This window comes from Aquarana catesbeiana, linkage group LG03, assembly GCF_042186555.1.
Source record: "Aquarana catesbeiana isolate 2022-GZ linkage group LG03, ASM4218655v1, whole genome shotgun sequence".
In the NCBI taxonomy this organism is placed as follows: domain Eukaryota; kingdom Metazoa; phylum Chordata; class Amphibia; order Anura; family Ranidae; genus Aquarana; species Aquarana catesbeiana.
This window is the reverse complement of record NC_133326.1, coordinates 317,631,439-317,656,770: the sequence shown is the minus strand read 5'-3', so window position 1 is coordinate 317,656,770 and position 25,332 is coordinate 317,631,439. Positions and strand designations below refer to the sequence as shown.

General features: G+C 38.9%; 1 protein-coding gene across 1 annotated transcript in view; it reads left to right on the top strand.

Annotated features, from left to right (window-relative positions):
- The window catches only part of UTP20 (UTP20 small subunit processome component), a 141,541-nt gene that overhangs the window by 61,623 nt on the left and 54,586 nt on the right, over nt 1-25,332 (top strand). Inside the window, exons 23-35 of the mRNA XM_073620375.1 lie at nt 1,040-1,130; nt 4,086-4,171; nt 4,977-5,102; nt 6,132-6,298; nt 8,935-9,143; nt 15,304-15,447; nt 15,674-15,753; nt 15,896-16,122; nt 16,206-16,350; nt 17,906-17,993; nt 19,230-19,373; nt 19,479-19,532; nt 19,614-19,766. Coding sequence (XP_073476476.1) covers nt 1,040-1,130; nt 4,086-4,171; nt 4,977-5,102; nt 6,132-6,298; nt 8,935-9,143; nt 15,304-15,447; nt 15,674-15,753; nt 15,896-16,122; nt 16,206-16,350; nt 17,906-17,993; nt 19,230-19,373; nt 19,479-19,532; nt 19,614-19,766 — 1,714 coding nt within the window. The remainder of the gene's footprint in view (nt 1-1,039; nt 1,131-4,085; nt 4,172-4,976; nt 5,103-6,131; nt 6,299-8,934; nt 9,144-15,303; nt 15,448-15,673; nt 15,754-15,895; nt 16,123-16,205; nt 16,351-17,905; nt 17,994-19,229; nt 19,374-19,478; nt 19,533-19,613; nt 19,767-25,332) is intronic.

The window sequence follows — 25,332 nt, the reverse complement described above, 5'->3', positions numbered from 1 at the left end:
TTATCTTTCTCTGGATTTAAGAAGGTGCAGCCCTCAATAGAAATCAATTACCGTATATACTCGAGTATAAGTCGACCCGAAATATAAGCCGAGGCATCTCATTTTACCACAAAAAACTGGGAAAACGTATTGACTCGAGTATAAGCCTAGGGTGGCAAATGCAGCAGCTACTGTAAGTGGAAAAGAGGGTCAACAATGCCCATCTGCAGCCATCTGCATGCCCCACTGTGCCATCTGCATGCCCCACTGTGCCATCTGCATGCCCCACTGTGCCATCTACCTGCCTCACTGTGTCTATCTGCAGCCTCATGTACCTGATCTCCGATCTCTAGAACACCGGCGCTGTGACATACAGTCTAGTCAGCGGCCGTGCAGTGTAACAAAGCCACACCTCCTCCTCTTCCGTGATGGAACACTGATTCAGTTTCCCAGCAGTGAGTCAGTGTTCCGCCTATCACGGACGAAGAGAAGGCAGGGCTTTGTTACACTGCACGGCCACCGACTAGACTACATCTCACAGCGCCGGGAAATCAGGCACATGAGGCTGCAGATGGGCACAGTGACTCGAGTATAAGCCGAGGGGTCTTTTTCACCACAAAAAAATGTGCTGAAAATCTCAGCTTATACTCAAGTATATACGCTTCTACTTAGGTCAGTCCACTGCTTCCTGTACCTTTTGACATGTCTGATTTCAAGCATATTACTGTCTCCCCTTATTTATCTTTGGGTCTTTATTTAAGATAGCTTAATCAGTATACCTACAGACATTTATAATTTTCTAAATGCATGTGTCTGCCAGTCCGTTTACCAGCCCACATGACTGGTGGCCATAACTTGATTACTGCAGATGTAAAAACTAAGGCAGTCATACTCTTGTAGCTTATCTGTGCTAGTGCTGTGTCACACACATACATGAATCTTTTGAACCCACATCATAGGGATTCATACTGGTAAAAAAAATCCTAAAAGTGGCAGATCATGTAAACTAACTTCTAGCCAAATTCTGTCATATGTTTACAAACTGACTTTTTATTTACAGACAGCTCATTGAACACCTAAAAGTCTTTTCAAAGTTTTCCAATCCACGTGCTTTGTTCTTGGAGCCCAAGTTACATGACCTCTATACTCAGGTAATCAGTTTGGCAAGTTCTAATTGAAAACATATGGGTTTGTTGTTGTCTTTTCCATTCATTTCCACTTGCAGTCATGGATTGGGTGGGGCCAGGCAGGATGGGGCTGTGCTGCTTGCAAAGACACAACGCAATAATTTTTCATATATATGTATTTTACTCGTAAAGACACAAGCAGACTCCTGACATGCTAAAAGCAGGCTGCAGCTCTTCCAGAGATCTTATCAGTGTGATTAAGCAGTGTGCAGCTATAAAGTAAAAGAGTACAGAGCGAGGGGGAGGCTGATCAGTAACCTTGCACTGCCTGAAGGCATACATTTCTGGAAGACACTGGCCGGCCAGCATTACCATGTACCCATGCAGCACTTCTCACGATCTTGTTTCCATTCAGCCAGAGATTTGTGCTTAGTGCTGCAGGATTCGTTTTGCTCTGGTCAAACCTTCTGCTATGTCCTCGGGCTTCAGGTACTGTGTATCTCCCTCCCAGTGCCCCCATTCAGCACCTGTGTACAATCAAATGTGGCGGGCTGGAGAGGGGGAGGGTTACACTCTGTCTGCTGCACGATATAGCCACTTGCTCCTCCAGCCCTCCGCTGCTAGACATTCCCTCAGCCAGCCCCACCTCCTGTTCACAGCAAAGCCGCTGCCGCCACTTCTCTCTCAGCTGTTCCTTTTAAAATGAAAAAAAAGTTCCAACGCTCCTAGCAGCTGACAGCGGCCCCCTGAGTGACAGGCTCAGCCAGGAGATTGCCTGGAGCTCGCAGGTGTCCCGAAGCCCGCAGTCAAATGCAGGAGACTCCCGCAAGTTGTCTGTTGTCTGCCAAAAACAACACCTGCTTCTATCACTATCCCCTTCTTTTTGCTCTTTAAAGACAGGATGTATCGCACTATATGCAGCTTGTTAGCCGATGTGTAAAGCACATAGATATGCAAATGAAGAAAACCGCAAAGTTACAAGAAACTCTGAAGGGAAAAGAGGTGTTTTTGCAAAAGGGTGTTAAGAGGTTTTTAAGAGTTAATTTCTGTATGAGGAAATATAGCTTGTGACGTAATTGCCAATATGTATACACTGCAAAAGCTCTTAGGCGACACATTTGGCTCTGGCACGAGTCGGGCTGAGTGACACACCGGCATAAAATAAGTCTAAGTCCTAAGAAGTCTGTTGTCTGGTTTGTTGTTCCTGGTTTTCCCAAAAATGGGATTTTTCCAGCTTCAATACCAGGAAGTCCCCATAAGCAGGCACATTCGACTGCACAGGCACACTGTTGTCTATGAAAGAGAGGGGGATTGATGACTGTCTAGATTAGACTGCTGTTTCTGGTTGCATGACAGCAAGGGAATGCAAACAAAAAATGTACAAATATGGCGCTTTTAATGCAAGCCTTTCCTCCACACTAAAGCAGAGTTCCACCCGTTTTTTCGTTTATTAAAAGTCAGCAGCTACAAAAAGCATAGCTGCTGACTTTTAATAAACCGACACTTACCTGCCCCACGGTCCAGCGATGGAAATGTCTAAACAGTATCCTGTTTAAACATTTCTATAAACAAGTCCCTTTTGTGCACTCATTAAAAATGGATATTAACTCTTTTAATATAATATCCATATCAAACATAGTTTTGTCACACTTCTAAGTTAACCTAGTGTTTCTTAGTGTTGGACCTCCGGAGAGCCTGACAGGGTTATAGCTTGTTGTTGAGTTAATTAGCCACATCTTAAAAAAAGCAAACTTTTTACCCGAATTTTATCTGTTGTGAAGAATTGAAAAACATTGCCTTTTAACATACTCTGAAGATTGGTTTAGGAAAGGCTGAGTTAATGTATATGTATTTCTGCAATAGTTTAGGTTGTATAACTTTATAATCCATACTACTGTTTGTCTCGTAACTAAACTGCCCTATAAACCTAATGACATCTGCACAATTTAGTGGCCCTGCTGTTTTCTAGTTTAATGACTTTTTGGAATGTCTGTCGTTGTTGTACCTTGTTACATATATTACACTTCTACAGTTATTTATTTAGCATAGGTTAACCTGGTAAAATAGTTTTAATACTAATATAAATAAGTTAATAAAAAACAAGAGGGTTAAGAAAAAAATAATGCTATATACATGTAAGCCAGGAAAAATGTAAAAATGCATTCATTTAAAACAGGGGTCTCAAACTGGTGGCCCTCCTGCTGTTGCGAAACTACAAGTCCCATAATGCCTCTGCCTGTGGCAGTCATGCTTGTAACTGACAGCCTTGCAATGCCTCATGGGACTTGTAGTTTCGCAACAGCTGGAGGGCCGCCAGTTTGAGACCCCTGATTTAAAAGGAGATCCCACTGTAGTGTAATAGTGTTTCACAACCACTTCTAACAGCAAAAAAAAAAATATATATGTGTGTGTGTGTGTGTGTGTGTGTGTGTGTGTGTGTGTATATATATATATATATATATATATATATATATATATATATATATATATATATATATATATATATATATATATATATTAAACCTGTTTGCAAATTTAAAGGAAATAAATGAATATGAGTTGTGATGAATTTGGAATCCAATTTTGTGTCCCAACCCACAGTTTGCATTTCTAGGTTTCATGATCTATAGCGAGACCCAATCCCACTGTTTATTACATTTTCTCTGTAGCGTTATACTGCAGATTTGGACAGACAAGTTACAAAACTTTTCTTTATCTTCATTGGCATTGTATTGCCTTCAATGAATAGCATTTTATAGATCATTGTGGCAAATGCTGTTACTTTATTATTGTATTAATAAGGTCGTTTCTGTATGCACATTTGATATGGTCAGTGAGAGTAAATGCATCATAAATTGGTGACTTCCTATAGTTAGAACTACAGTAAGTAACATGTTTTACATTTGAAATTCATTTATCCAGATATAATGTAGGAAATGCATATGTATTTTAGCCTAAATATTGTCCTTCTCTCTTCAGTTATTGTGTCATCAAGATCAGAATGTACAGAAAGTTGCGTTGGATTGTGTACTGAGCTACAAACACCCTCATATACTTCCCTATAAGTAAGTAATTTTTTTTTATTAGTTATATAATAAATTAATTTCAACAAATTGTCTCTGTTGCTTTAAAGAAATCTATATTGAGATACATGTAGTGGCTGCCTTGGCTAACATCCTAAGAATACTAGTTGGCCATCTTGGGCATTGATATTTTTTGCTAGACTAATTCAGAATTAAGTTAGAACTCTCAGTCTGCAGTGTTCCTCAGATATTTTTTCACCCATTGGATCAGGATGAGAGCCAGAATCAATATTCTTGTCCTTTTAAAGATCAGTTAGGATTGCCATAGATCCGAAAGTGAAGATCTGATCCCCTCTTTACATTGAAAGCTTGGCTGACCTTACCATGTGAAGGGGTTGTCTTTGCACTTTAAAGTATCAAGTAAAAAGTTGAAGTAGGGTATGGTTAAAACCTTTTTTGTTTTACCATTTATCTGTGTCCCATTGGGAAGCTTCACCTCTTGTACTCTAGACATAGTAGGAACTGTGGGAATAGCTCTCCAAAGTAAGGGGAAATTCTCTCTTAGACAGATTATCAGGAACAGCTGTCCCAATTGAAAGGTCTACATTCTATTCCAGTTATGGCAAAACTCAATATTTTGGAATTACCCATACTTTTTATCTAATGGTCCCCGGAACACCTAGTGATTCATTCTACCCTACGGAAAAACAGACAACAATAGAGACCTGACAGGGATTTTACCCAGCACCACTATGTCCAAAACTTAAAATGGTGGCTCTAGATACACCTTAAGGATGTTAAAAATAACCATACTAAATTGTTTTGTTTGTTTTTCAACAATTTGTAGGGAAAATTTACAACGGCTTCTGGAAGACAAAAGCTTTAAGGAGGAAATTGTAAATTTCAGTATTTCAGAGGAGAATGCAATTGTAAAGCCAATCCACAGAACTGATCTAATGCCTGTGCTTATGAGGTATGTATTTAATAATTCCATGAAGAACATAACCACCAGTGGTAGAGATGTCTTTTTATAATGACCCTCCGGTTGCTAAAATGTTCTCAAGTGTTTCCTACAATTCTGGATGGCTATCGTCATCCTGCATATGCAAAAAGACATGGGTCAGTGGTAAACAATGCCATTAGTATGCTCGGTGCTATTGTTGCTATTTAAATGGAATGAAATGATGTTTGGTAGTCTGGTTCTACTCCCAATAACCTCATAAGATTATTTTGGTGGCAACAACATGGGTATCAATAACTGGGGAGAAGCTATCTAGGATAAATACTAGTCTCGTACTTTTGAAAAACAGTAGCCATTTACCCACCTGGAAAATGCTAACCTGTTTTGAATAATCAGGAATATTTGTTTGCTTTGTTAAAGTGGTTGTAACCCCTCTCCTATATCCAGTGAAGTGGACAGCCTCAGATGATACACAGAGATGAAACAAATCTTCCTAGATAAGTTTTACTTGTATATCTGCTGTCTTTTCCCTTTCTACACTCTTTAGAAAGTGCAGATTGTGTTACAAATCTTGTTTCCTCTTTCAGCAGTACATAGGGGTGGGTGTGGAGTCTCGGTTTACACTGTGTATCAGCTGATTGGAGGAAAGGCGCACACACCCCCACTCCACATAGGCAGAGGAATGAAGGAACATGCAGAGCTGTTCATCTTTGCTGTTCTACCTCTAAGCTCCCTCCTCCGACACAAATTTTCAGCTGCTGTAGATCTCCTGTGTTGGAGAACTTGTCAGAAGTGACTCTGCTGATAACGGAGGAACAGAACAGCAGAAAGACACGGCACTTAGAGCTTTGGAGAGAGATAAGTAAACACTACAGATATATGTGCCTAGGTCAGATTTCATGAATGGGGTTTGCAACCACTTTAGGTAAAGACTTCAGAAATGCTTTTAGCTGTGTCCAAAATCTTAATTATTGTATAAGCTCCTTTGGAACTGGAAGATTGTGTTGTAACTGTAAATGTTTTTGATTCCATTTTTTTAAGAATATTGTATGGCCGTATGAGAAGCAAAACTGGCAGTAAAACACAAGGCAGGTCAGCTGCAGGAACCCGTATGTCTATAGTTCTTCGATTCCTAGCAGGCTCGCTGCCTGATGAGATCCGAATGTTCCTAGATCTTCTGTATGAGCCAGTGAAGCATCTGAAGGATGGTATGTCAGTCTGTAATTAATACTCTTTTAGTGCTTATATTAACACACAATTGGGAAAGGAAACCACTTAGTTGTTCATTAGAGGGCAGACTGCAGTCTCTCCTTCAAAAAACTTGATTCAAGATAATTACAACCGCCTTTCTGTTTACGATAGCAGAAAAAAAGTTTAAAATGTTTATAGGTGTCGATGTATTAAAGCTGAACTCTGGAATTAAAACATTAATTTAAATATATTCCTCAATACCCATGAAGAAAAATTATCCACTTTATGTGAACTAAATGCCTTTGCTAACCCAGTTATTACCTTGTAAAAGATCGGTCCACTCACTACAGGCTGCTTGCAAAAAACTACAGGAAGGAGTGGAAACAAGACCATTCACCTTGCACAAGATGTGAGAGCAGCAGTTGCTAGTCTTAAAGTACAACTAAAGGCAGTACTTTTTTGTTGTTGTTGTTGTTGTTGTTTTGCATTGGGTGAAGAAAAGTGTCCCCATTTTTATTGCTGTCTATGCCTCCGTTAGGGAGACTACCCCTCCCTATTTGTCCTGTTTACCATTTATCCTTGAAAGTGAAAGTAAAAGAAAATCTCACATTTTGAGCTGTCCCCAGAAAAGTAATAGAGGGGAAATCTTCCAATGGGCACACTAGTTCTGGTGACATGAGATTCCCCTAAATTTGCAGGAATTTCCTCTCACTTCCTGTTTTGACTATGGGACAGGAATTGAAGGAAAATCTCCCCAATGGGACACAGATGGCTAAAAATAAACTGGTCAGGAGGACCCTTACTCTTTTCAAAATGAAAAAAAAAAGTTTTGCCTAAAGTTCTGCTTTAATACAGGAAGCAAAATTTTGCACTGTGTTACTTACCAGATTCTGAAAGAAATACAAGAGAAAGAAAATGCATAAAACACATCAAGATTAAAGTGAGAATACAAGTTTCTTATATTTAGATGTTTAATTGTTTACCCTTGAGTTCCGCTTGAAGCTAGCTATTCAGCTGCTATCAGTTTCTATAAATGGCTGAATTTTAATACGCTTTGGCTGCATGATTATCTGGCAAACCTACAAACAATAGGTGATTAACAACTATAGACTTCATAGGATTTTGTTAGAAGTAATGAGACCCTGTCACGAACTTAAAAAGTTGCAGGTAAAGAATAGAAATATTGAATATTTTAAATGCCTAGTCCATGTATTTTTTCTTTCCATACATCACTTTTTATTTACTTGCAATGTGCCTTTTGTAAGGGTGCATTCACACTTGCAAATGTTTTAATGCGAATGTGTGCAATTAGTTGCGAGAACCCAGTCAGGGGTTCCCGTGATTAGCTGCGACAGGCAGCCCCATTGAAAGCTCACGCAGCTAAACCTGCCCATTCGCATGCATTAGCTTATGCAGTATCACATGCAAGCGATCAGCCTTGAACGCAGACTGCCTACGTCCAGGGCCGAACTCTCACAGCTAAACCACCCATTCGCATACATTAGCTTAAGCAGTGATCACAGGCGAGCGATCAGCCTTGAATGCAGACTGCCTACGTCCAGGGCTGAACTCTCACAGCTAAACCTATCCATTCGCATGCATTAGCTTATGCAGTGATCACAGGCGAGCGATCAGCCTTGAATGCAGACTATCCAGGGCCGATCACTCGGATGTGACCGCTGCTTGAGAGGTAACGTGAGTGGGCACGATTTGCTGTAAAAGTCAGCAGCCTCCCTTTGCTTTCATTGGGGCTGCCTCTTGCAGCTAATCACGGGACCACCCCCTCTAGGGATTATGCATGTAATCACTGAGCTGGTACCTTTGCAAATTCACACCAACTTTCTATTTAATTTCACTACTCCAAGAAGAATCAATTCCCTGGCAAAGCCCCTTCCCTCCTTGCGTGTCATAGCCCTCTCTTCTTCTGGAGTATCTAATTACTTTCTGTGAAAGAGTAGTAGCAAAGAGAAATACCAGAGAATCACTTGAGTGACAGCTCTGAGTCTGCTTAGGGCTGTGTACATCCAACATTTTGTCTTCCAGCAGTAGTCTTAGGTCTTTTGGATATCTAGAGAAAGAGAGGCTTTTACAGCTAAATAACATATAAAATATGTTAAATGCAAATATCTTATGGGAAGATCCTTGTTGAAATTAGTGGTATGTGGACAGGGTCTCTTTAAATGGTCACATGCCTGTCTCTTTTATTCTATATACTGAGCAGTCTGTTGGTATATTAGTTGTTAAAAGCCTAAAGCATTGGTGTGTTTGCTCTAATTATTTCTACTTGCATGACAAAAGTGCAACTGTGTCTACATGTGTCTTTGGCATGGCAGAGCTTTAAGTATATGTCCTTCCTCTGTTTTTTTTTTTTATGTATCCCCCAAGCTCTTGGTGAAGCAGAAAAGTGAAGGCTCATGAGTTTATTTAGAAACCCTTTGAATAAGGCATTCACTCAATGGGCTTTTGTGCATATAGTTCCTGTTCTCCTTCTAGAGGGGCTTACTTGCTAAAATTTTAGAAGAATTTCAAGCTTGTTTAAAGGCATTTTTTAACGTATTCATGTCAGTCTCCTTTTTGGGAAGACTTTTGCACTAAGTCACTAATTATTGTGTCATATGGTACAATTCGTGTCTAATTGCCATTCATTTAACAGGTGGTTGCCATGCTGTAGTGCAACAGGCTGTGGAACAAGTAGACCTTTCAAAAGTCCTGCCCTTGGGGCGCCAGCATGCCTTGCTTAACAGTTTGGAAGTGGTTCTGAAAAACCTTGGTAATCTGATCAGCCCCTACTTACCTGAGATGCTCCAGATTTTACTCTGCATGACTGCCACTGTGTCACAGATTTTAGAACAGAAAGAAAAGGTAATCTGCTGATAGTTACTGGATTTTCTGTTATTTCATATTTCAATGACCCATGTTAGCAATAAGAAATAGTTGAGGGGACTGTAGAATAGATCTTGAATAAGAGAAGTACACAATACCGCTTGGTTTTAGTCTGAACATGCTACATCTTTAGCAAATAAGATAATACAATCTGGTTCTTCAAAACACTATAGCTACATATACAGTACATGCTAATGTGGTTATAGCGTGATAACATTTTCCATCCAGTCCACTGGACAGCCATTGCTGGCCCATTTAAATATGCATTTGCAAAGTAGGTCTAGAAATGACCTTTTGGTGATAGTTGACTCATACAAGGCTAGGTTTATATTTTTGAGAAAGGTCGTTTGTACAGGTTACTAGAGCTAACATTTTGCACTTAAATTTGAAGAATAACTACTAAATTTGTGAAAAAAGATGTTAGATTAAGCTATCAATTCACACATGTTGGACCTTATCTGATTTGGCAATAGTAGCATGTATACATATTTTAAAGATTCAGAGTCCGCAATCGCATACGTTGAAAGCTGTGGATACCAATGGGGGGGGGACGAAGAGGGAGGGGATTGCCTTTGGCAGTTCTAATATCCATCTTAAAAATCCTGTATACTTCCCTGTTGCTCAAGAGAGAGATAAGTGGTCTTCCCCTCCCCTCTTCTCCTTTGAACCTTCAACGAGGTTAAGCCACTGTGATGAAAATCTACAAATGTTTGTCAATATTAATTGTTTCCAAAAATAGTGTTATGCTATCACATGATCATAAATTCATAAAGAGTGCATACATCATAATAATCAAACTAGAGTCCAGTAAAAAATTCAAATCCAGGCAGTTCACCGTGAATACAAACTCTTCATACCAATGTGCCCCAAACATTTAGACCCCACTTCTCAAGATGTTTTGCAGCAGTTTAGAGTGATAGATCCTGCTGGGGTGGATGGATGGCTCCAGCTCCCTCTCTCACAGTTGGATTTGCCTCAAGTCTCTCACACTTAAGAACAGGCATGCCCCACCCAGCCACTGGATCGCTTCACATAAATTTGCCTGAGCAGCATTAACACATAGGCAGAAAGAAGCAAGGAAATCCCATAGTGAAGTACAATTAAAACCAATCTATTAATAAAATTGATGGGTATCAAAGAGCATTTCACACAGCCACCAGCTTTACAGATGAACGTGCTGACGTCACCACTGAGCTCTGCCTTATGTACGTTTGTCTGACGGGACACCTTCCAGGGGCAGCATAGTGACACTCTTTGCCTCTGAAAGACGTCCCATTGGACGAAACGTACGTGAGAGAGGGAGTTGGAGCCATCCTTCTAGGCCAGATCTATCGTTCTAAAGTGCTGTTACACCTATTGAGATTTGGGGTCTGAATGTTTGGTAAGCGGCTTTGTTTGTATAAGGTGGCTGGTGCACATTTGGTGTAAAGAGTTTGTATTCACGGTGGACTACCTGGGTTTGAATTTTTCACTGGATTCTAATTTGATAATATTATGATTTATGTACTCTGTGATAGCACAACACTATCTTTGGAAACAACTAATATAGAGAAACATTTGTAGATTTCCATCATGGTGGCTTAATCTCATTTAAGATTCAAATTCTAGAAAGAGTAGATAACCCTGTTAGAGAAAGAGCTGGAGCAATCCATCCAGGTGGGATCTATCATTCTAAAGCGCTGTAAGAAATCTTCAGTTGTGGGGTCTAAATTTTTGGTAAGCTGCTTTATTTGTATAAGGTGGCTGGTGCACATTTGCTGTGAAGTGTTTGTTTTCACGGTAGACTACCATTTTTCTGGCCATAAACTGAACACCCAATGATAAGCTCTCCCTCAAACCATCATCAAAATATAGAATAAGCATATATCTACATACAATACCTTTTAACGTCTTTAAATTTGAGACTCTAACAAGCAGAAAATACAACTGGTTGTCTGATCCCGGCTCCTTACCACATGATCACCTGTCAGCCAGTGACAGCTGATCGCGTGATGTAAACTGAAGATCGGTAATCGTTTTTTTCTTCTCACGCTGACAGCGTGAGGGAAAAAAAAAGGCAGCTCACCGGCTTCTGTGCAAGGGACATTGGTCCCGAAGAGGAAGATGCACAGCCATCTCATCTGTGTCCACCAGTGCCATCTGCCAGTGCCAACAGTGACACAAATAAGTGCCCACCAGTGCATAAAAGTGCCAGCAATTAGTGCCACCTGTCAATGCCCACCAGTGGTACCAATCAGTACCACCTAGCAGTGCTGCCTATCAGTGTCACCTACCAGTGCCCATCAATGCCACCCATCAGTGCCACCTATCAGTCCCACCAGTGCCACCTATCGGTGCCCACCAGTGCCACCTATCGGTGCCCACCAGTGCCGCCTCATCGGTGCCCACCATTGCCGCCTCATCGGTGCCCATCAGTGTACATCAATGAAGGAGAAAAATTACCTGTTTGCAAAATTTAATACCAAAATATAAAATGGTTTTGTATTTAAAAAAAAAAAAAAAATTCGATCTTTTTAAAATTTTTTTAACAAAAAATAAAAAACCCAGAGGTGATCAAATACCACCAAAAGAAAGCTCTATTTCTAGGAAAAAAATTATAAAAATGTCATTTGGGTACAGTGTTGTGTGACCGCGCAATTGCCGTTCAAAGTGTGACAGCGCTCAAAGCTGAAAATTGGTCTGGGCAGGAGGGGGGTTTAAGTGCCCAGTAAACAAGTGGTTAATAACCTCACGACTGTAACTGCGTTGTAAGCACAACTTCTCCAGTGTAACTGCTCTGCTTCCTGTTCAAATTCCTCTAGGGTTGGAACAGTTAGGGGCCCTATTAAATTGGCACTTAGGAATGGCTCTGATGACATTCTCTGGATGGCAGGTGTTTGCATGGAACAGAGTTTCTTGGAAATTTGGTTTCCTACATGCTAGTACATGTATTGTCTTCTTCTCATTTGAGACACATATTGTTATATCTAAATAGTTAATGTGTGACCGCTGTTCTTTCTTTCCTAGTAAATCTGAGGTTGTAATCATACATATTTAGATATTCTAAAAATGTTCCTAGGTGCAGATATTTTTTGTATGATAAACAAAAGGTCATCAATATAATGAGCAAAGAAGCTTATCTCATCCCTAAATGGGTTTGTATCTCCAAAATGTGCTCCTTCAACCAGGGCGCAAAGCAGTATTATTTTTTTCTCTTTTGTTTTGTTTTTTTAAGTAATTGGTGCACTTCAGACCCTGTTACATGTTGACATAAACTTTCTAAACATTTATTATAAACAATTTTACATTGAACTGCATGTAATTTCCACTTGCTGAGTTGTTCAACTTATTTTTACAGCAGGTTTTCAGAGTCAGTAACTCTTAGATATGCGTGTCAATTGTGGAGTTAATTTATCGCTTCATTAAACGCCAAGGTGTTAAAAAGTTCAATAAGTTAAATAGCACAGACTTCTTTCTGGATAATGATTATGAAACTGTGAATGAATCACTTAGAAATATGCTGCCATTACTGAACTGGGGCTGCTACGGCAGGATCAGTTTGGGAAAAAAAAACAATGCAAAAGCACAAATTCCACATATCCCAAGGCTGTGCTCCTTCAGACAATGAGAAACTAAAGTATCAGATTTTGTGTTTGTGACTTTAGTGCTAGAACTGATTTACACCAGTGAAGCCTTTTAAAATTCATGGCTCAGTAGAGGAGTCAAAGGTTTAGCTACTTGAACAGAAGCATGTGCTGATAGCTGGTAGAGAGCAATGCTGGAGCTGCTATTGTGCTATTTTCAAATAAAATGGTTATCTTTTTATAGCTTGTAACTTGTACTGGAATTTCTATAGTGAAAAAACATGGTTTCCCCTTTAGCAATGGGACTTTAAAGGCACAAGAGTGTAACTCATATTTAAAGTTTTAATTTTATTAAAAAGATTAGCATGAAGTAGACAAAATTATATATGAAAAAATCGTCAAAAAAATCCAATATAAAGATAAAAAGCATAGGGTACAAATTATCATTTTTATACATAACACCTAAACAGTGTATATAGAGGAGATACATCAAACATTGCATAACAAATTTAATTCCTACAACCTTATATTTGTGTACATAAAGGGACTGGCATTTTAAGCACAAAGAAAAGCACTGTACACCACCACGCCCAGCTGTTGCCCATCAGGTTGAGTTGTCAGATTCAAAACATATATGTTTTGTAAAATTCTGAAAGGTAGCGATGTTCATGGAATTAAAGAATTGAAGTGTATTAAACAATATAGACAAAAATAAAATAAATAGGCACTCTGTATTTTCCCTTTTTAAACCAGTGGTTCCTAAATTGAAAGATACTGCCCCCTGGGGGATGATGGAACAATCCAGGTGGGTGGTAGTAGCCTGGAAAAAAAGTTAGTCCTTACATTAGGGCTGCACCTGCACTGCAAGGGTTATGTGCTCATTTTGTCCAGGGGTGAGGAGAAACCCTTAAATTTACCCGAGCCTCTGCCCTCCCGGCAAACGGTGCTCCACTATGTAGCCGTGCACATTTCCTAGCATCCTCACCCTGTTCTGGACGCTGCTCTGGGCTTGATGACGTCCGAACTCGAGACTTTAGTGTGCACGAACTGATCGCAGGATCGGTTAAGTATTCCTCTTTTCATCTTGTCCCTAGGACATAGGTAGAAAAACAGGTAATTTGTGACTGCATCTTTCTGTTCACTTAAAGAAGGTAGATTTCCTTGGGGGGGGGGCATTTTTATGAAAAGGGGGCGGTAGGTCATATAAGTTTGGGAACCTCTGCTTTAAACAATTTAGCTCAGTGTTCAGCAAGAACTTGAGAAAGTAAATCTGGGTACATGTGGATCGAAATTTGTCCCGTTCGATCTGTGTGTGGGCCCCCCCCCATTCTAACTGTCGACTCCTGTCAAACAATCGTAGTGGAAAACTAATTAATCTGCTGTGCTGCTGCAGCCGCTGATCAGTATATTCTGACAACAAAAAGTCCTGCTGTCAGAGTACAATGTCCTGTCAGGGGGGATTCCTTCATCCACCTTGTTTGTGTGGATAGGGGAATCTGTTTTTTTTTTTTTCCCCCATTCAGCCTGCTAGCTGAATGAAGAAACACTAAAGCCCTGTACACACGGGCAGAATGTCGGGCGATATTTGCCAGTACAAAAATACCGGCTGACATTCTGTCTGTGTGTGTGTAAGTCAGTCTGTCTGACGGAAGCCAGCCATGCATGCTGGAAAACCAGCAGCTCACGACTCCCGATCAGCGCTCTCAGCCAATGGCAGAAAACGCTGATCGAAGTGTTCTGGCGGGGGGCTGTCCCCCTGTCAGAACACAACAGCTCGGTGGGGGAGATCGCTGAACTAACCTCGCATGGTTAGTACAGCGGCTCCCGACTGGAGCTGTCGGTTTGCTGCGTGTTGCACGGAAAAAACCTGTAGTGTGTATCAGGCTTAACTGTTTATATCCAGCCTAATTCCTGATGCATTGATTGCATGCCAATGCAATACTGTTCTGTCTTAGTAAAGCATATTATTCACTTTTCCTCTCAGAGTGTCTTATGATAAGGTGTGTCTGCTCCGGGCACCATCCCCTTCAACATCTGAGGCTTGCCTTTATACCTCCCTATTAAGCCCCCATGCATAACACCTGGAATAGAAGCCCAGAGATCAGGTTTATCCACCTCCCTATAGTGCTGGGTGAAAACACCTGGACCCAGAACCAGTACACCCAGCTACATCAGGTGTACCAAAATGGCTACCACGCATGCGCGAATGGGCAGGCGTGGCCATCGCGTCAGGAGCATAGCAATGAGGGCTCTTGTGGCTGGAGGTGCGCGAACGTGCCAAGACCCATACGCGCTCCTCTGCCCGGGGATAGTACTAACCATCCTCCATAGCCCTAGCCAACCTTTATGTCCAGTGTCCTGCCTGGCGTGCTTTCAGCATTAAAAGATATGTTCATTCTGTCAAACATGCTGCATAGTGGATATTTCTCAATGCATACATAACTGTTTGTAATAAATTAGGACATTGTACTGAATGTTTGTTTATTTGAGGCTTTCTTGCTTTTTAGCCTGATAATTCAGAACATGCAGGAATAGTTTTTACCTAATACTGTAACTGTTTTATCTCTTTTAAACAGATCCAGTTAAAATGTATAAATCCATTAAAGAATCTGAGGCGCCTGGGAATGAGACGTATGGTGGACTTTTTCACTGATTTTGAGACGTATCCCTATTCTGCTGAAGAAATCGATGCTTTATTTGTTGCTGCCATCTGGCCACAGGTATAGAAAATCATAAGTTGCTACTTTTTGTTCCTAGCTATAAAATAAAATGTGTTTCCAATCTAAGTAAACCTATAAGGATGCCTGCACCCATCAGTAATGTATTCTGTTTTACTGAATTACTGTATTAATAAGTCATTTTTTGTTAAACACATTTTTTGATTGTGTTCTCAATTTAGGTTAACCTAGAAGGCAGAGGAAAATAACTTTATTTTCTCTATTACAGATCGGCAGATTGGCTTTGGAAAGTCAACATTCTCCTTCACTTGTGCTAAAGCTTATCCATATTTGGAGTCAAAATGCTAGGTGATCTTAACTTTAACTCACCTATATTGTCAGTGATTTTGTAAATAATGCATGTTATAATAAAGAAAAAAAAATCCTTCTTGTATCTATAACAATTTGTTAGTAATATTAGATATACGGATGTGGTTTGTTTTGTTTACAGATATTTTCCTTTACTTGCTAAACAAAAACCCGGACAGCCAGAATATGATGTCTTGGCTAATACATTTGCCCTTCTTGACAAAAAAGGTTTATCTCAGTCAACAGCAAGTATTGTTATAGATGTAGCTTCTAATCTGCTCAACACTCCGGACTATGAAGAGTCAGAAAGTCTTCCCCCCTTAGTGGTAAATGATTGTGTTGTTGCTGACACCCCTAATAATGATGAAGGTAGGAAACAAGCGAAAGGGTTGTTTCACTGAGCATATTCTATAATTTTTTTTGTTGATATATTCATCCTTGATTACTTTCAGAGTCTGCGAGCATTGGTGTGAAGCTGGTGTTAGTACATGTCCCTGCAATTCTCGGGTATTTGAGTAAAAGCATGCTGAATTCAGAGAAGATGCGCAAGAAGAAATATAGTGCCCAAGTTAGCAAGGAACTCAATATCCTCTCAAAGTAAGTCAGAATTCTGTTCTACAGTTTCGCCAAATGAAAATCTGAAAGTGCGGAATCTGGCAGAGTACACTCTTAAGCAAATTCTATACCTCTGTGTCTTATCAACTCTTAAAATTTGGAACCGTCAACCTAGTATTCCTCTATCTTCTTACATAAGACCATTAATGCCATTTACTGGTATTCCGGAATCCCCCCTCATACTGCTATTAAAGGCTATTTTTTTTTTTACTTCCAAAATTTCTTTTTTAATGACTGATATTACTGACTCTACCGGTCTGAAACTCTTGACACAATTGAATGAGCTTTTACCCTGTCATTCAAGTAGGTGGTTATTGTATTTCTAACTCTGTGATTTTTATAGGTGACCCCCATCATCCTCTTACCACCTTTGAGTGTTTATGTATGCAACTTGATCCCCCCATGCATACTGTTTCTTTTCTTTATAACCTTCTAACCAAGATTTTTTCGGGCAAACCTTCTTATTTTGTGGGATGGGAAAGGGAGCTAGGTGTTACTTTCACAGAAGAAGAAGAAGTTTGTCAATCTTGTATATTGACTCATAAACTCTCTGTTGTGAGTAACGGGAGAGAAACTATAAAATTATTCCGAGATGTTACCGTTGTCCTTGGATATTACATAAAATATTTCAAAGTACATCAGACCAATGTTGGCAGTGTTTATCCCATGTAGGCACCATGTAATGCATATGGTGGAATTGACCCATTTTGCATCCATTCTGTGATTATACACAGCAGAAGCCAATTTGTGGGTGCTGGGCACTTCATGTAAATAAGGCAGAGTTTCATTCTGACAGGGAGGAAGGGATAAATTCTGTGTCTCTGCAAAGCAGGGACTCAAATCCATCTCTTCCTCTTGAAAAACTGCACTCATAGTAAATACAAACACTGGCTAGGCACACAGTTAACCCTTTGATAACCCCTTTCCAGCCTGTGTCATTAGTACAGTGCATATTTTTTAGAACTAATTGCTGTATTCGTATCATTGGTTCCCGCAAAGTGTCAAAAATGGCAGATTGTCCATCGCAGCCCCACTATAAGTCGACGATCGCCGCCATTACTAGTATAAAAAAATAAATAAAAATTCTAGTATATATCCCATAGTTTGTAGAGCCTAAAAAGTTTGCATAAACCAATCAACATACATGTAGCAGAATACACATTGGCCTGGATTTTCAAAAAAAAATATTTTATTGGGCATGTTTTATAGCAGAAAGTAAAAAAATATTATTTATTTTTTTCCCAAATTGTCAGTCTTTTTTGTTTATAGCGCAAAAAAATTGGTGAGAAAAAAAATGTAATAAAATTTATTTGGGTACTGTGTCCATTAAAATAACACAGTGCTGTATCGCAAAACTGGCCTGGTCATGAAGGGGGATAAAACTTCCAGAGGTCAAGTGGTTAAAATGCAAATAACGTTTAGCACAGCTGTTCTTTAATGGACACTATTACTGGAAAACCTTCACAAAGGAAGGAATAATATTCCTTTTTATAATTTTTAATCATAATGATATGTGTTCATTCTTCTTGATTTTCAGGATTAGCAAATTTATTCAGGACAAAGAACAAAGCAATGTGCTTATTGGGTTACTTATATCCTATTTACATAAAAGTAACGTAGCTGAGGTAAGGATTACTTTATTTGTTTAAATCATATGAGAGGGAATCGCACAGGGTTCGTTTTACTCTTAAAGTGTTACTAAACCCAGGACAGTACATGGAACATGGAAATGCAATTATTTTAGTAAATATAAACTGCTAAATTAAATGTTTTCATCGGTAGTATATAGCAGTTATGTGACTTCTATCAGTGCCTGGTTAAAACTTGTAGGGAGGAGTTTTCATACTGCACTGACTGTCCTGAGGATGCAGGACCCCTGACCCTCTGGACAGTGCTGATTGGCCTTGTGCTGATCACATGCACTCTCTCAAGAAAAGAAAAAAAACACTCTAGTAATACACACCAAATTGAGCATGTGCAGACTGACTACTATCTCTGTCTTATTTGGAGATGTTTTGGGGACAATGCAAGAAGGGGAGAATCTGTGCAATTAGCCTTTTTACACAATGCAGAGGATTAATCCCTTAGGTTCCACAGCGAGTGCTTTACTGCATATACAGGCTGATTTTACTGTTGTGTGTTTAGTAACACTTTAAGGTCTCTATAGACCAGTAATCTTCAAACTACAGCTCTCCAGCTGTTGCGGAACTATACATCCCATGAGGCATTGTAATACTCTGACATTCACAGACATGACTAGGCATGATGGGAATTGTAGTTCCTGAACAACTGGAGGGCCGTAGTTTGAAGACCCCCGCTATAGACTATAGGCAGTGGATGTTGGTCAACAAACAGCCCAGTCACACACAACCTGTTTTGGTGAGTGTTTGTAGAATAGTTGAACATAATTAAACAAGAAAATGTTGCTTTGCTTCATAAGGATTTCAGTTTTACATTAACCTGTGGACTGCTGTTGCTGACTCCTGAGGATGCCAGTTGCCAGGCTGTCTCTGGCTTCAGTACCTATGTTTTCCTGGCTCCAGGCAAACATGCACTTTAGAAAGTGAAGTCACAAGTCCTAATCTGTATCCTTGTTGCAAACCAGTGCCTCAGAAAACGTTGAAGTCATTGCAACAGAACAGCTGGGCAACTAGAATTTTATAGGAAGATGGGTCAGCAATGGATGTTTCCGTATTATCTTGCTTCAGGTTTTCTTTTAAGCACAACAATTTTGCATATATACATATGCATATGTAACATGCAATATGTAATTTGCATATGTAACAATCATTACAAAGTATGAAAATACTAAATTAAATGACAAAGTTGTAAGATTTAATTATTTGGTGTTATTATTATAGGACACAGAGGTTGACATCTTGGAAACAATACAAAATCTACTCAGACAGTCTGTGAACCCTGCAAGTTTCCTGAAGCCATTGGGCAAATTATTTGCTGTAATCCAGAACAAGCTTTCTCGGCAGACACTTTGCACGACATTTCAGGTACAGTATGTGTTTAATCAATGTGCCCATACAGTCACTTTCACACATGAAAAGACTGTGTGTAATTGTTGCATTATTGCTGCTAATGTTTTTCATTTGTTTCAGGTCCTGTCTGAATTGGCTCCTGAGTTGGAGTATATCACTGATGTTGCTGTTAAGGTTTGTAATATTTTATAATTTTTGAACCATTCTTCTAATTTAGGCAAAGCAACTTTGTTTATCTTGTGTTTTTCCCCACAGTTAAATGCATTTGATCGAAGGCATTTGGATGATATTCACTTTGATGTGCGACTGACAGCTTTCCAAAAAGCAAATTCTTTTATTAAAGAGATGAAGACAGTCGATATGAACTATATTCTTCCACTTATGCACAACTGTTTCTACACCATCCATGTGAGTGTACTATTTTCCTATATTATTTTTATGATCATCTGTTTTTAGCACTTGATAATTGATTACAAGTACCCCCATCAACTACCATTTTATTTCAATACATTTTTATTGATTTTTTTTTAAAGGTACAAATAAATATAAAGGTGGCATTGCCAAAGATACAAAGAAAGGAGAACAGTACTATACAGCCAATAAGTCACAGTAAATTAGCAGCATAATATATATATAATAATAAATATAATAGTACAATGAAAGACCAAAAGTAGTCATCTTAAATCAGCCTTATCGTTATTACACCAGTCTACCCGGGGTTGCCATTTTTTCAGAAAGGTAACATGGGAGTTGGAGCTTTAAAGACAAAGTTTTCTTGTATGCAAAATTGGTTCTCATTAGAGAAATGGCTTCCCACCTGTTTTTTTTTTTTTTTACTTTTGATGATTGACTCGGTTGAATTGATGATAGGCAACTCCTATCCTCATATTGATTAGTGGTTCCAAATTAATAATAACTACTGCAGTAGGGAACAGACACAAAAGATACGCTCAGCATCTTTCCAAATTACTGTTCTGCTTTATTATGACGCAATTGAAGGTTTTTATGCACACGATTACGTAGGTATCACATTAATATTACAATTGTAGGTTTATGGTAACAAGGGGCGTTACATAGGCAGGCTAATTCTAACCAGGACTCGAAAGAATGTAAACATTTACTGAAAACATTATTAGTGCCGTGTGCACAGTGAGGGCAGAGTGCAATACATACAAAATACAATACAATTATATACAGAACTTACAAATTTCCATTACAGTCTCCCCTCTTTTGATCAATATTTTGATCACTAACCATACCTGCTATCACCTTTAACCTGGAACCTCCACACGCTTAGGTGGAGGTAGTCCTGGCCAAAGAAGCAAAAACTCCATTGTGGAGAAAATAATAGCTAAGCAACTTTTTCATTACCAAAATTACTTTTCATTGTGAAAAACAAATGATTGATAAGACATATTTACAGAGTACTGGCTGTACACTCCTGTGGCCAGAATGGCCTTCTAGCTGAATTGTGGACATGCTGACTTATCAGCACATGTAAACACAGACAATTCTACATGAAATGGAAGACGCACAAAAGACAAATATGACTTCAACTTGGCTGAACTACTTTTCAAATATATATATATATATATATATCCCTTACAATTAAAGTAATTGAATAAAAAAGTACCCTAGACTGTGATCACAAGAGGGAAACAAATCAAACACAGAGATTTCTTTAATTAAGTCATTTTTGCAGTGTCTGGTGTGGATCCAGGTGACTTTTCCTTCAAGTTTTGCAAAAACTGTACATGAAATAGATGCTGTATTGAGTCTCCAAACATTTCCTTATATATAAATGTCTCTTAACAATCCAAAAGTCACCTGGCTTTAGTTTTAGATCCTTCCAAACTTTTAGGATCTGGAATTAGGGAGAAAACACATAAATGAGTTTGTAAAAAACCTTAAAAGATCATCAGCATTCTCCATGAGATCCGAATGGAGGACTTCAGCTGCTGAGACAAAATATAAGCAAGTGAGTAACACACTCCCAAACAAAATCTCATAGGGAGAGAGTCCAACATCCCCTTAGGGGCTTGATAAAATTTAAGAAAACATTCAGGCAAAAGTTTTCTAGTTTCTTACTTTACTTTGTCCGCTATATTGTAGACAGTAGGGGGTGTAAAAATAAAACCTCAAAACTTCTAGTAAGGACTCTCCTATAAAAATTATTTCCTCTGTTACTCTCTGTACTTTCTGCACTCTATATTTACAAACTACTTCTGATAACACTTTTTACTGTGGCCTTTGCAGTAGCATTTGCCACTGGACATCCAAAAAACATGTCCATACAGACAAAATGCATACTCGTAAGATCCTGACTTGGGCATCTGGATATATCTTTTTTGTAATCTCTGGAAGGGATGTTTAGCTTTTGGTAACACCTTTGGTAACAGGTAAAACAAGAAGTGGTGTGTTATAAAAACAACTGTGGTGAACCCTGGCTCTATCCCACGCTCATTTACTAAGGCAGCCATAACTTCTTGTGACTGATGACACGGTCCATGTGTCAAGCTGAAGGGAAAAGAGTGGCTGGCAGACATAAATGATCACCTTTTCCAAAGTCCTGTTTCATAAGAAGTTGCCCCCTGCGGACCACTTGTTCTTCTCGTTCTGGGGTCCTTAAAGTTGAATTATTAATCCCAGCTATACTGGGCCAGAACTAGGGTGGAATCTGTGAGTTGCACAGACCCATCAAGTGTCCGGGGCTGTAAATGCAGCATCCTTAGAGTCACCTGGTCTGCTTCCATGTGTGAAAGTTAATATGGCTACCTCAGCAAGAACCTGGAAGGCTGAAAACAGCCGATCAAATTAACTTGGCATGCTTGGTTGGTTTACCTGCCGAAGTAAAAACAAACTTCTGGCCCTTTAAATGGAACCAAAAGCTCTCTATATCTCGACTATCTATATAAATATACACTCTTTTTATAGCTCACAGGCTTTGCTAAAACATGGAGCTCTGCTTCTTGAGCTGGGGAAAAAGGATCCAATGACTTTGAATACAGAGTATCCTTCTGGGTGATAAACTGCATACTCAAATCTACAAAAAATGTAATATCTGGGTCTTCAGGGAGTGTGTCCTGCACTGGGCTCACAGCAGCTGATTCCTATGTCATCAATTTAACACATGCGTCTTTTCCTTTCTTTTGAATAAATGTACGCGTTTTTCATTGTTAGATTTGTACATAAACAAACTCATATTTTAAACCTTTCATTAGACAAACATTTAGTTAGCTGTAAATTTGCTGCACAGAATGTCGGACCATTGACCAAAACAATATCTAACTTTGTCTAATAGCACCTTTGCATAAAAGCTACAGCTCTGATATATCGGGATGAACCCTTTTATTACTGGGTCCAGCTTGCATAAATATATTACAATGTCTTGTTTTCTATCACACTATTTGTGTAAGAACTCCAGTTTCATGTTTCAAAAGACAACTTTTTCCTGGCAATATTATAATAAATGATAACAATACCCTGCGGTCATGGAGAGATGCCCATAAATCCAAAATATTCTTCTGCTTATACCACTGTACTTACAAGAAAAAGGGGCACATCATTTCACAATCCACACATTCTGCTTTGGATTTCAAAAATAAAAATAAATAAAAACAAAAGGACCAAGAATCTGTATGATGGACCAGAAAGCATCAAAAACTATAAAACAACTGGCTGCAGGTGGCATCTATCCTAACAGGGTGTGTGGACTTGATGTGATGGGTCTGTTATATTTAAATTTTATTTAATATTACTCTTACATCATGGACCGCACATCAAGTTATCATCAAAAACCTTACAATATCATTTTTATAGAAGAACTTCTTATGTATTCCATCCATCTTGGCTTTGTTAAATATTATGGCAGCTTTATTCAAAATAACAACCTCATCTTAATCTTTTTTTCTCTCAATAAGGGCTTATTGTATAAATGTAAAATTACAAAATTGTTATCTTAATCTAAACTAATCTCATTCATTACAAATTTCCCCATTAACCTGGATTTCATTTCCAACCAAAGGTTATCTAAACCAGTTTCAGTATATCTATATTATTAATAAATTTGTTAAACTCATATTAGAAATTAATACTCATTACTACTTAATTTTACTTAATTTCCCTTTTTTAAATGCACTGTTTCCACTATCAAAGGATATTCAATTTGTGTAATACACGGTTAAATGTAACCTTCATTTTACCATGTTTGGAAAACAGATTCAAAATAATTGTGATCACATTGTTTACCATTAGATTCGTTAACCCGGCACATTTTGTTATAAATGTTTTGTCTAAAAAAAACTGGAATTGGCATGGTGTCCTTCCAGCTTATCACTGACCTCTCATCCCAGCCACATTTCTTTCAGGAGAGCACAAAGGAGGGGGTCATATGTGCATACATGACACACACAAGGGATAGAACTAAAGGTCCCAGCATTCGCACACACATACACCAATATCTCTCTAAAATCGCTTACATTTTTCTCATTTGTACACAACACATGCATATCATTCTCTCACTTTCTTTTAACTCTCATTAATATTTTCCTGTCTAAATTCTACTTTCTTTATTTTTGTTCAGATAACTTTTATATCTAGCTTCTATGATTCTATGATCAGATGGGGAGCCACAGTGCTCATCCCATCTTCTCTCTCTGACAACATATAAAGTATTCTGTTTTACCTCTTATTTCTCTGTTTCTGACTTTTACTAGTTGTAGTGCCTGATCCCAAATTCATCCCACAACTTAACATGAAAATGTCCCTTTCTGTCTAGTTCTAATGTCACCCTTGATCCATCCTGCTTACATTGATAGCTGTTTCTCTAGCTGTTTACTCTGCATGATTCTTAGTCCCTGTGGACCTTGGTAACCCAGTTACCCATTGTGGATCCCTGTCCACTCTAACCATTAATCTAGGGGCTCAGTATAGGCGGAACCACACCTTCGGTTCATATATAGCGCTTCTCTTGCGCTGGGCATTTTTGAGGGTCTCTTACCCTTCATTCCCTTACTTAATTCAATGCCCATAATGACTGGCCAGTCTTCTCTCTTCTCTACTTGTGCCTATACCCTCTTGCCTCTAAACTACTTTATCTAGCAGATGTACTACATATACCTGTGAACAGCACTATTCTTCCCTTTCTTATCTATAACACTCCGATGGACAATAGACAGGGACAACATAACATATAACCACCAATCAATACAGTTCGATTAAGGGGAGTAAAATAGGTACCCTTTGTCCCGAAAATGCCTTACCGATCAAGGAAGTCTGATAACTCAAATGTAAGCAAAAGGCTTACCTCAGCCGGCTGATTATCAGAAATTCCCGGATCGTCTCAAGCTCCTCGTTTCGGATACTCAGGGTCACCTGGAATCCCCTCCTGGCTGGCTCGCCATGCTGACTCGGTTGAATTGATGATAGGCAACTCCTATCCTCATATTGATTAGTGGTTCCAAATTAATAATAACTACTGCAGTAGGGAACAGACACAAAAGATACGCTCAGCATCTTTCCAAATTACTGTTCTGCTTTATTATGACGCAATTGAAGGTTTTTATGCACACGATTACGTAGGTATCACATTAATATTACAATTGTAGGTTTATGGTAACAAGGGGAGTTACATAGGCAGGCTAATTCTAACCAGGACTCGAAAGAATGTAAACATTTACTGAAAACATTATTAGTGCCGTGTGCACAGTGAGGGCAGAGTGCAATACATACAAAATACAATACAATTATATACAGAACTTACAAATTTCCATTACAATGATTCTGGCTGCCAGTAGAATATGGGTAATAATATAGTATATATTGATGAATAGCTTTCGATCCCTAAGTTCAGAAGTGTCAAGACTGGAATAATGGGCACTAGGACATCCGTAATGACTGAGAAAATTTGGAAATCAGTTTGCATTTTAAAAGCAAGTCTTTGCAAGCTCTGTCCTAAATAGACTTTACCAATATC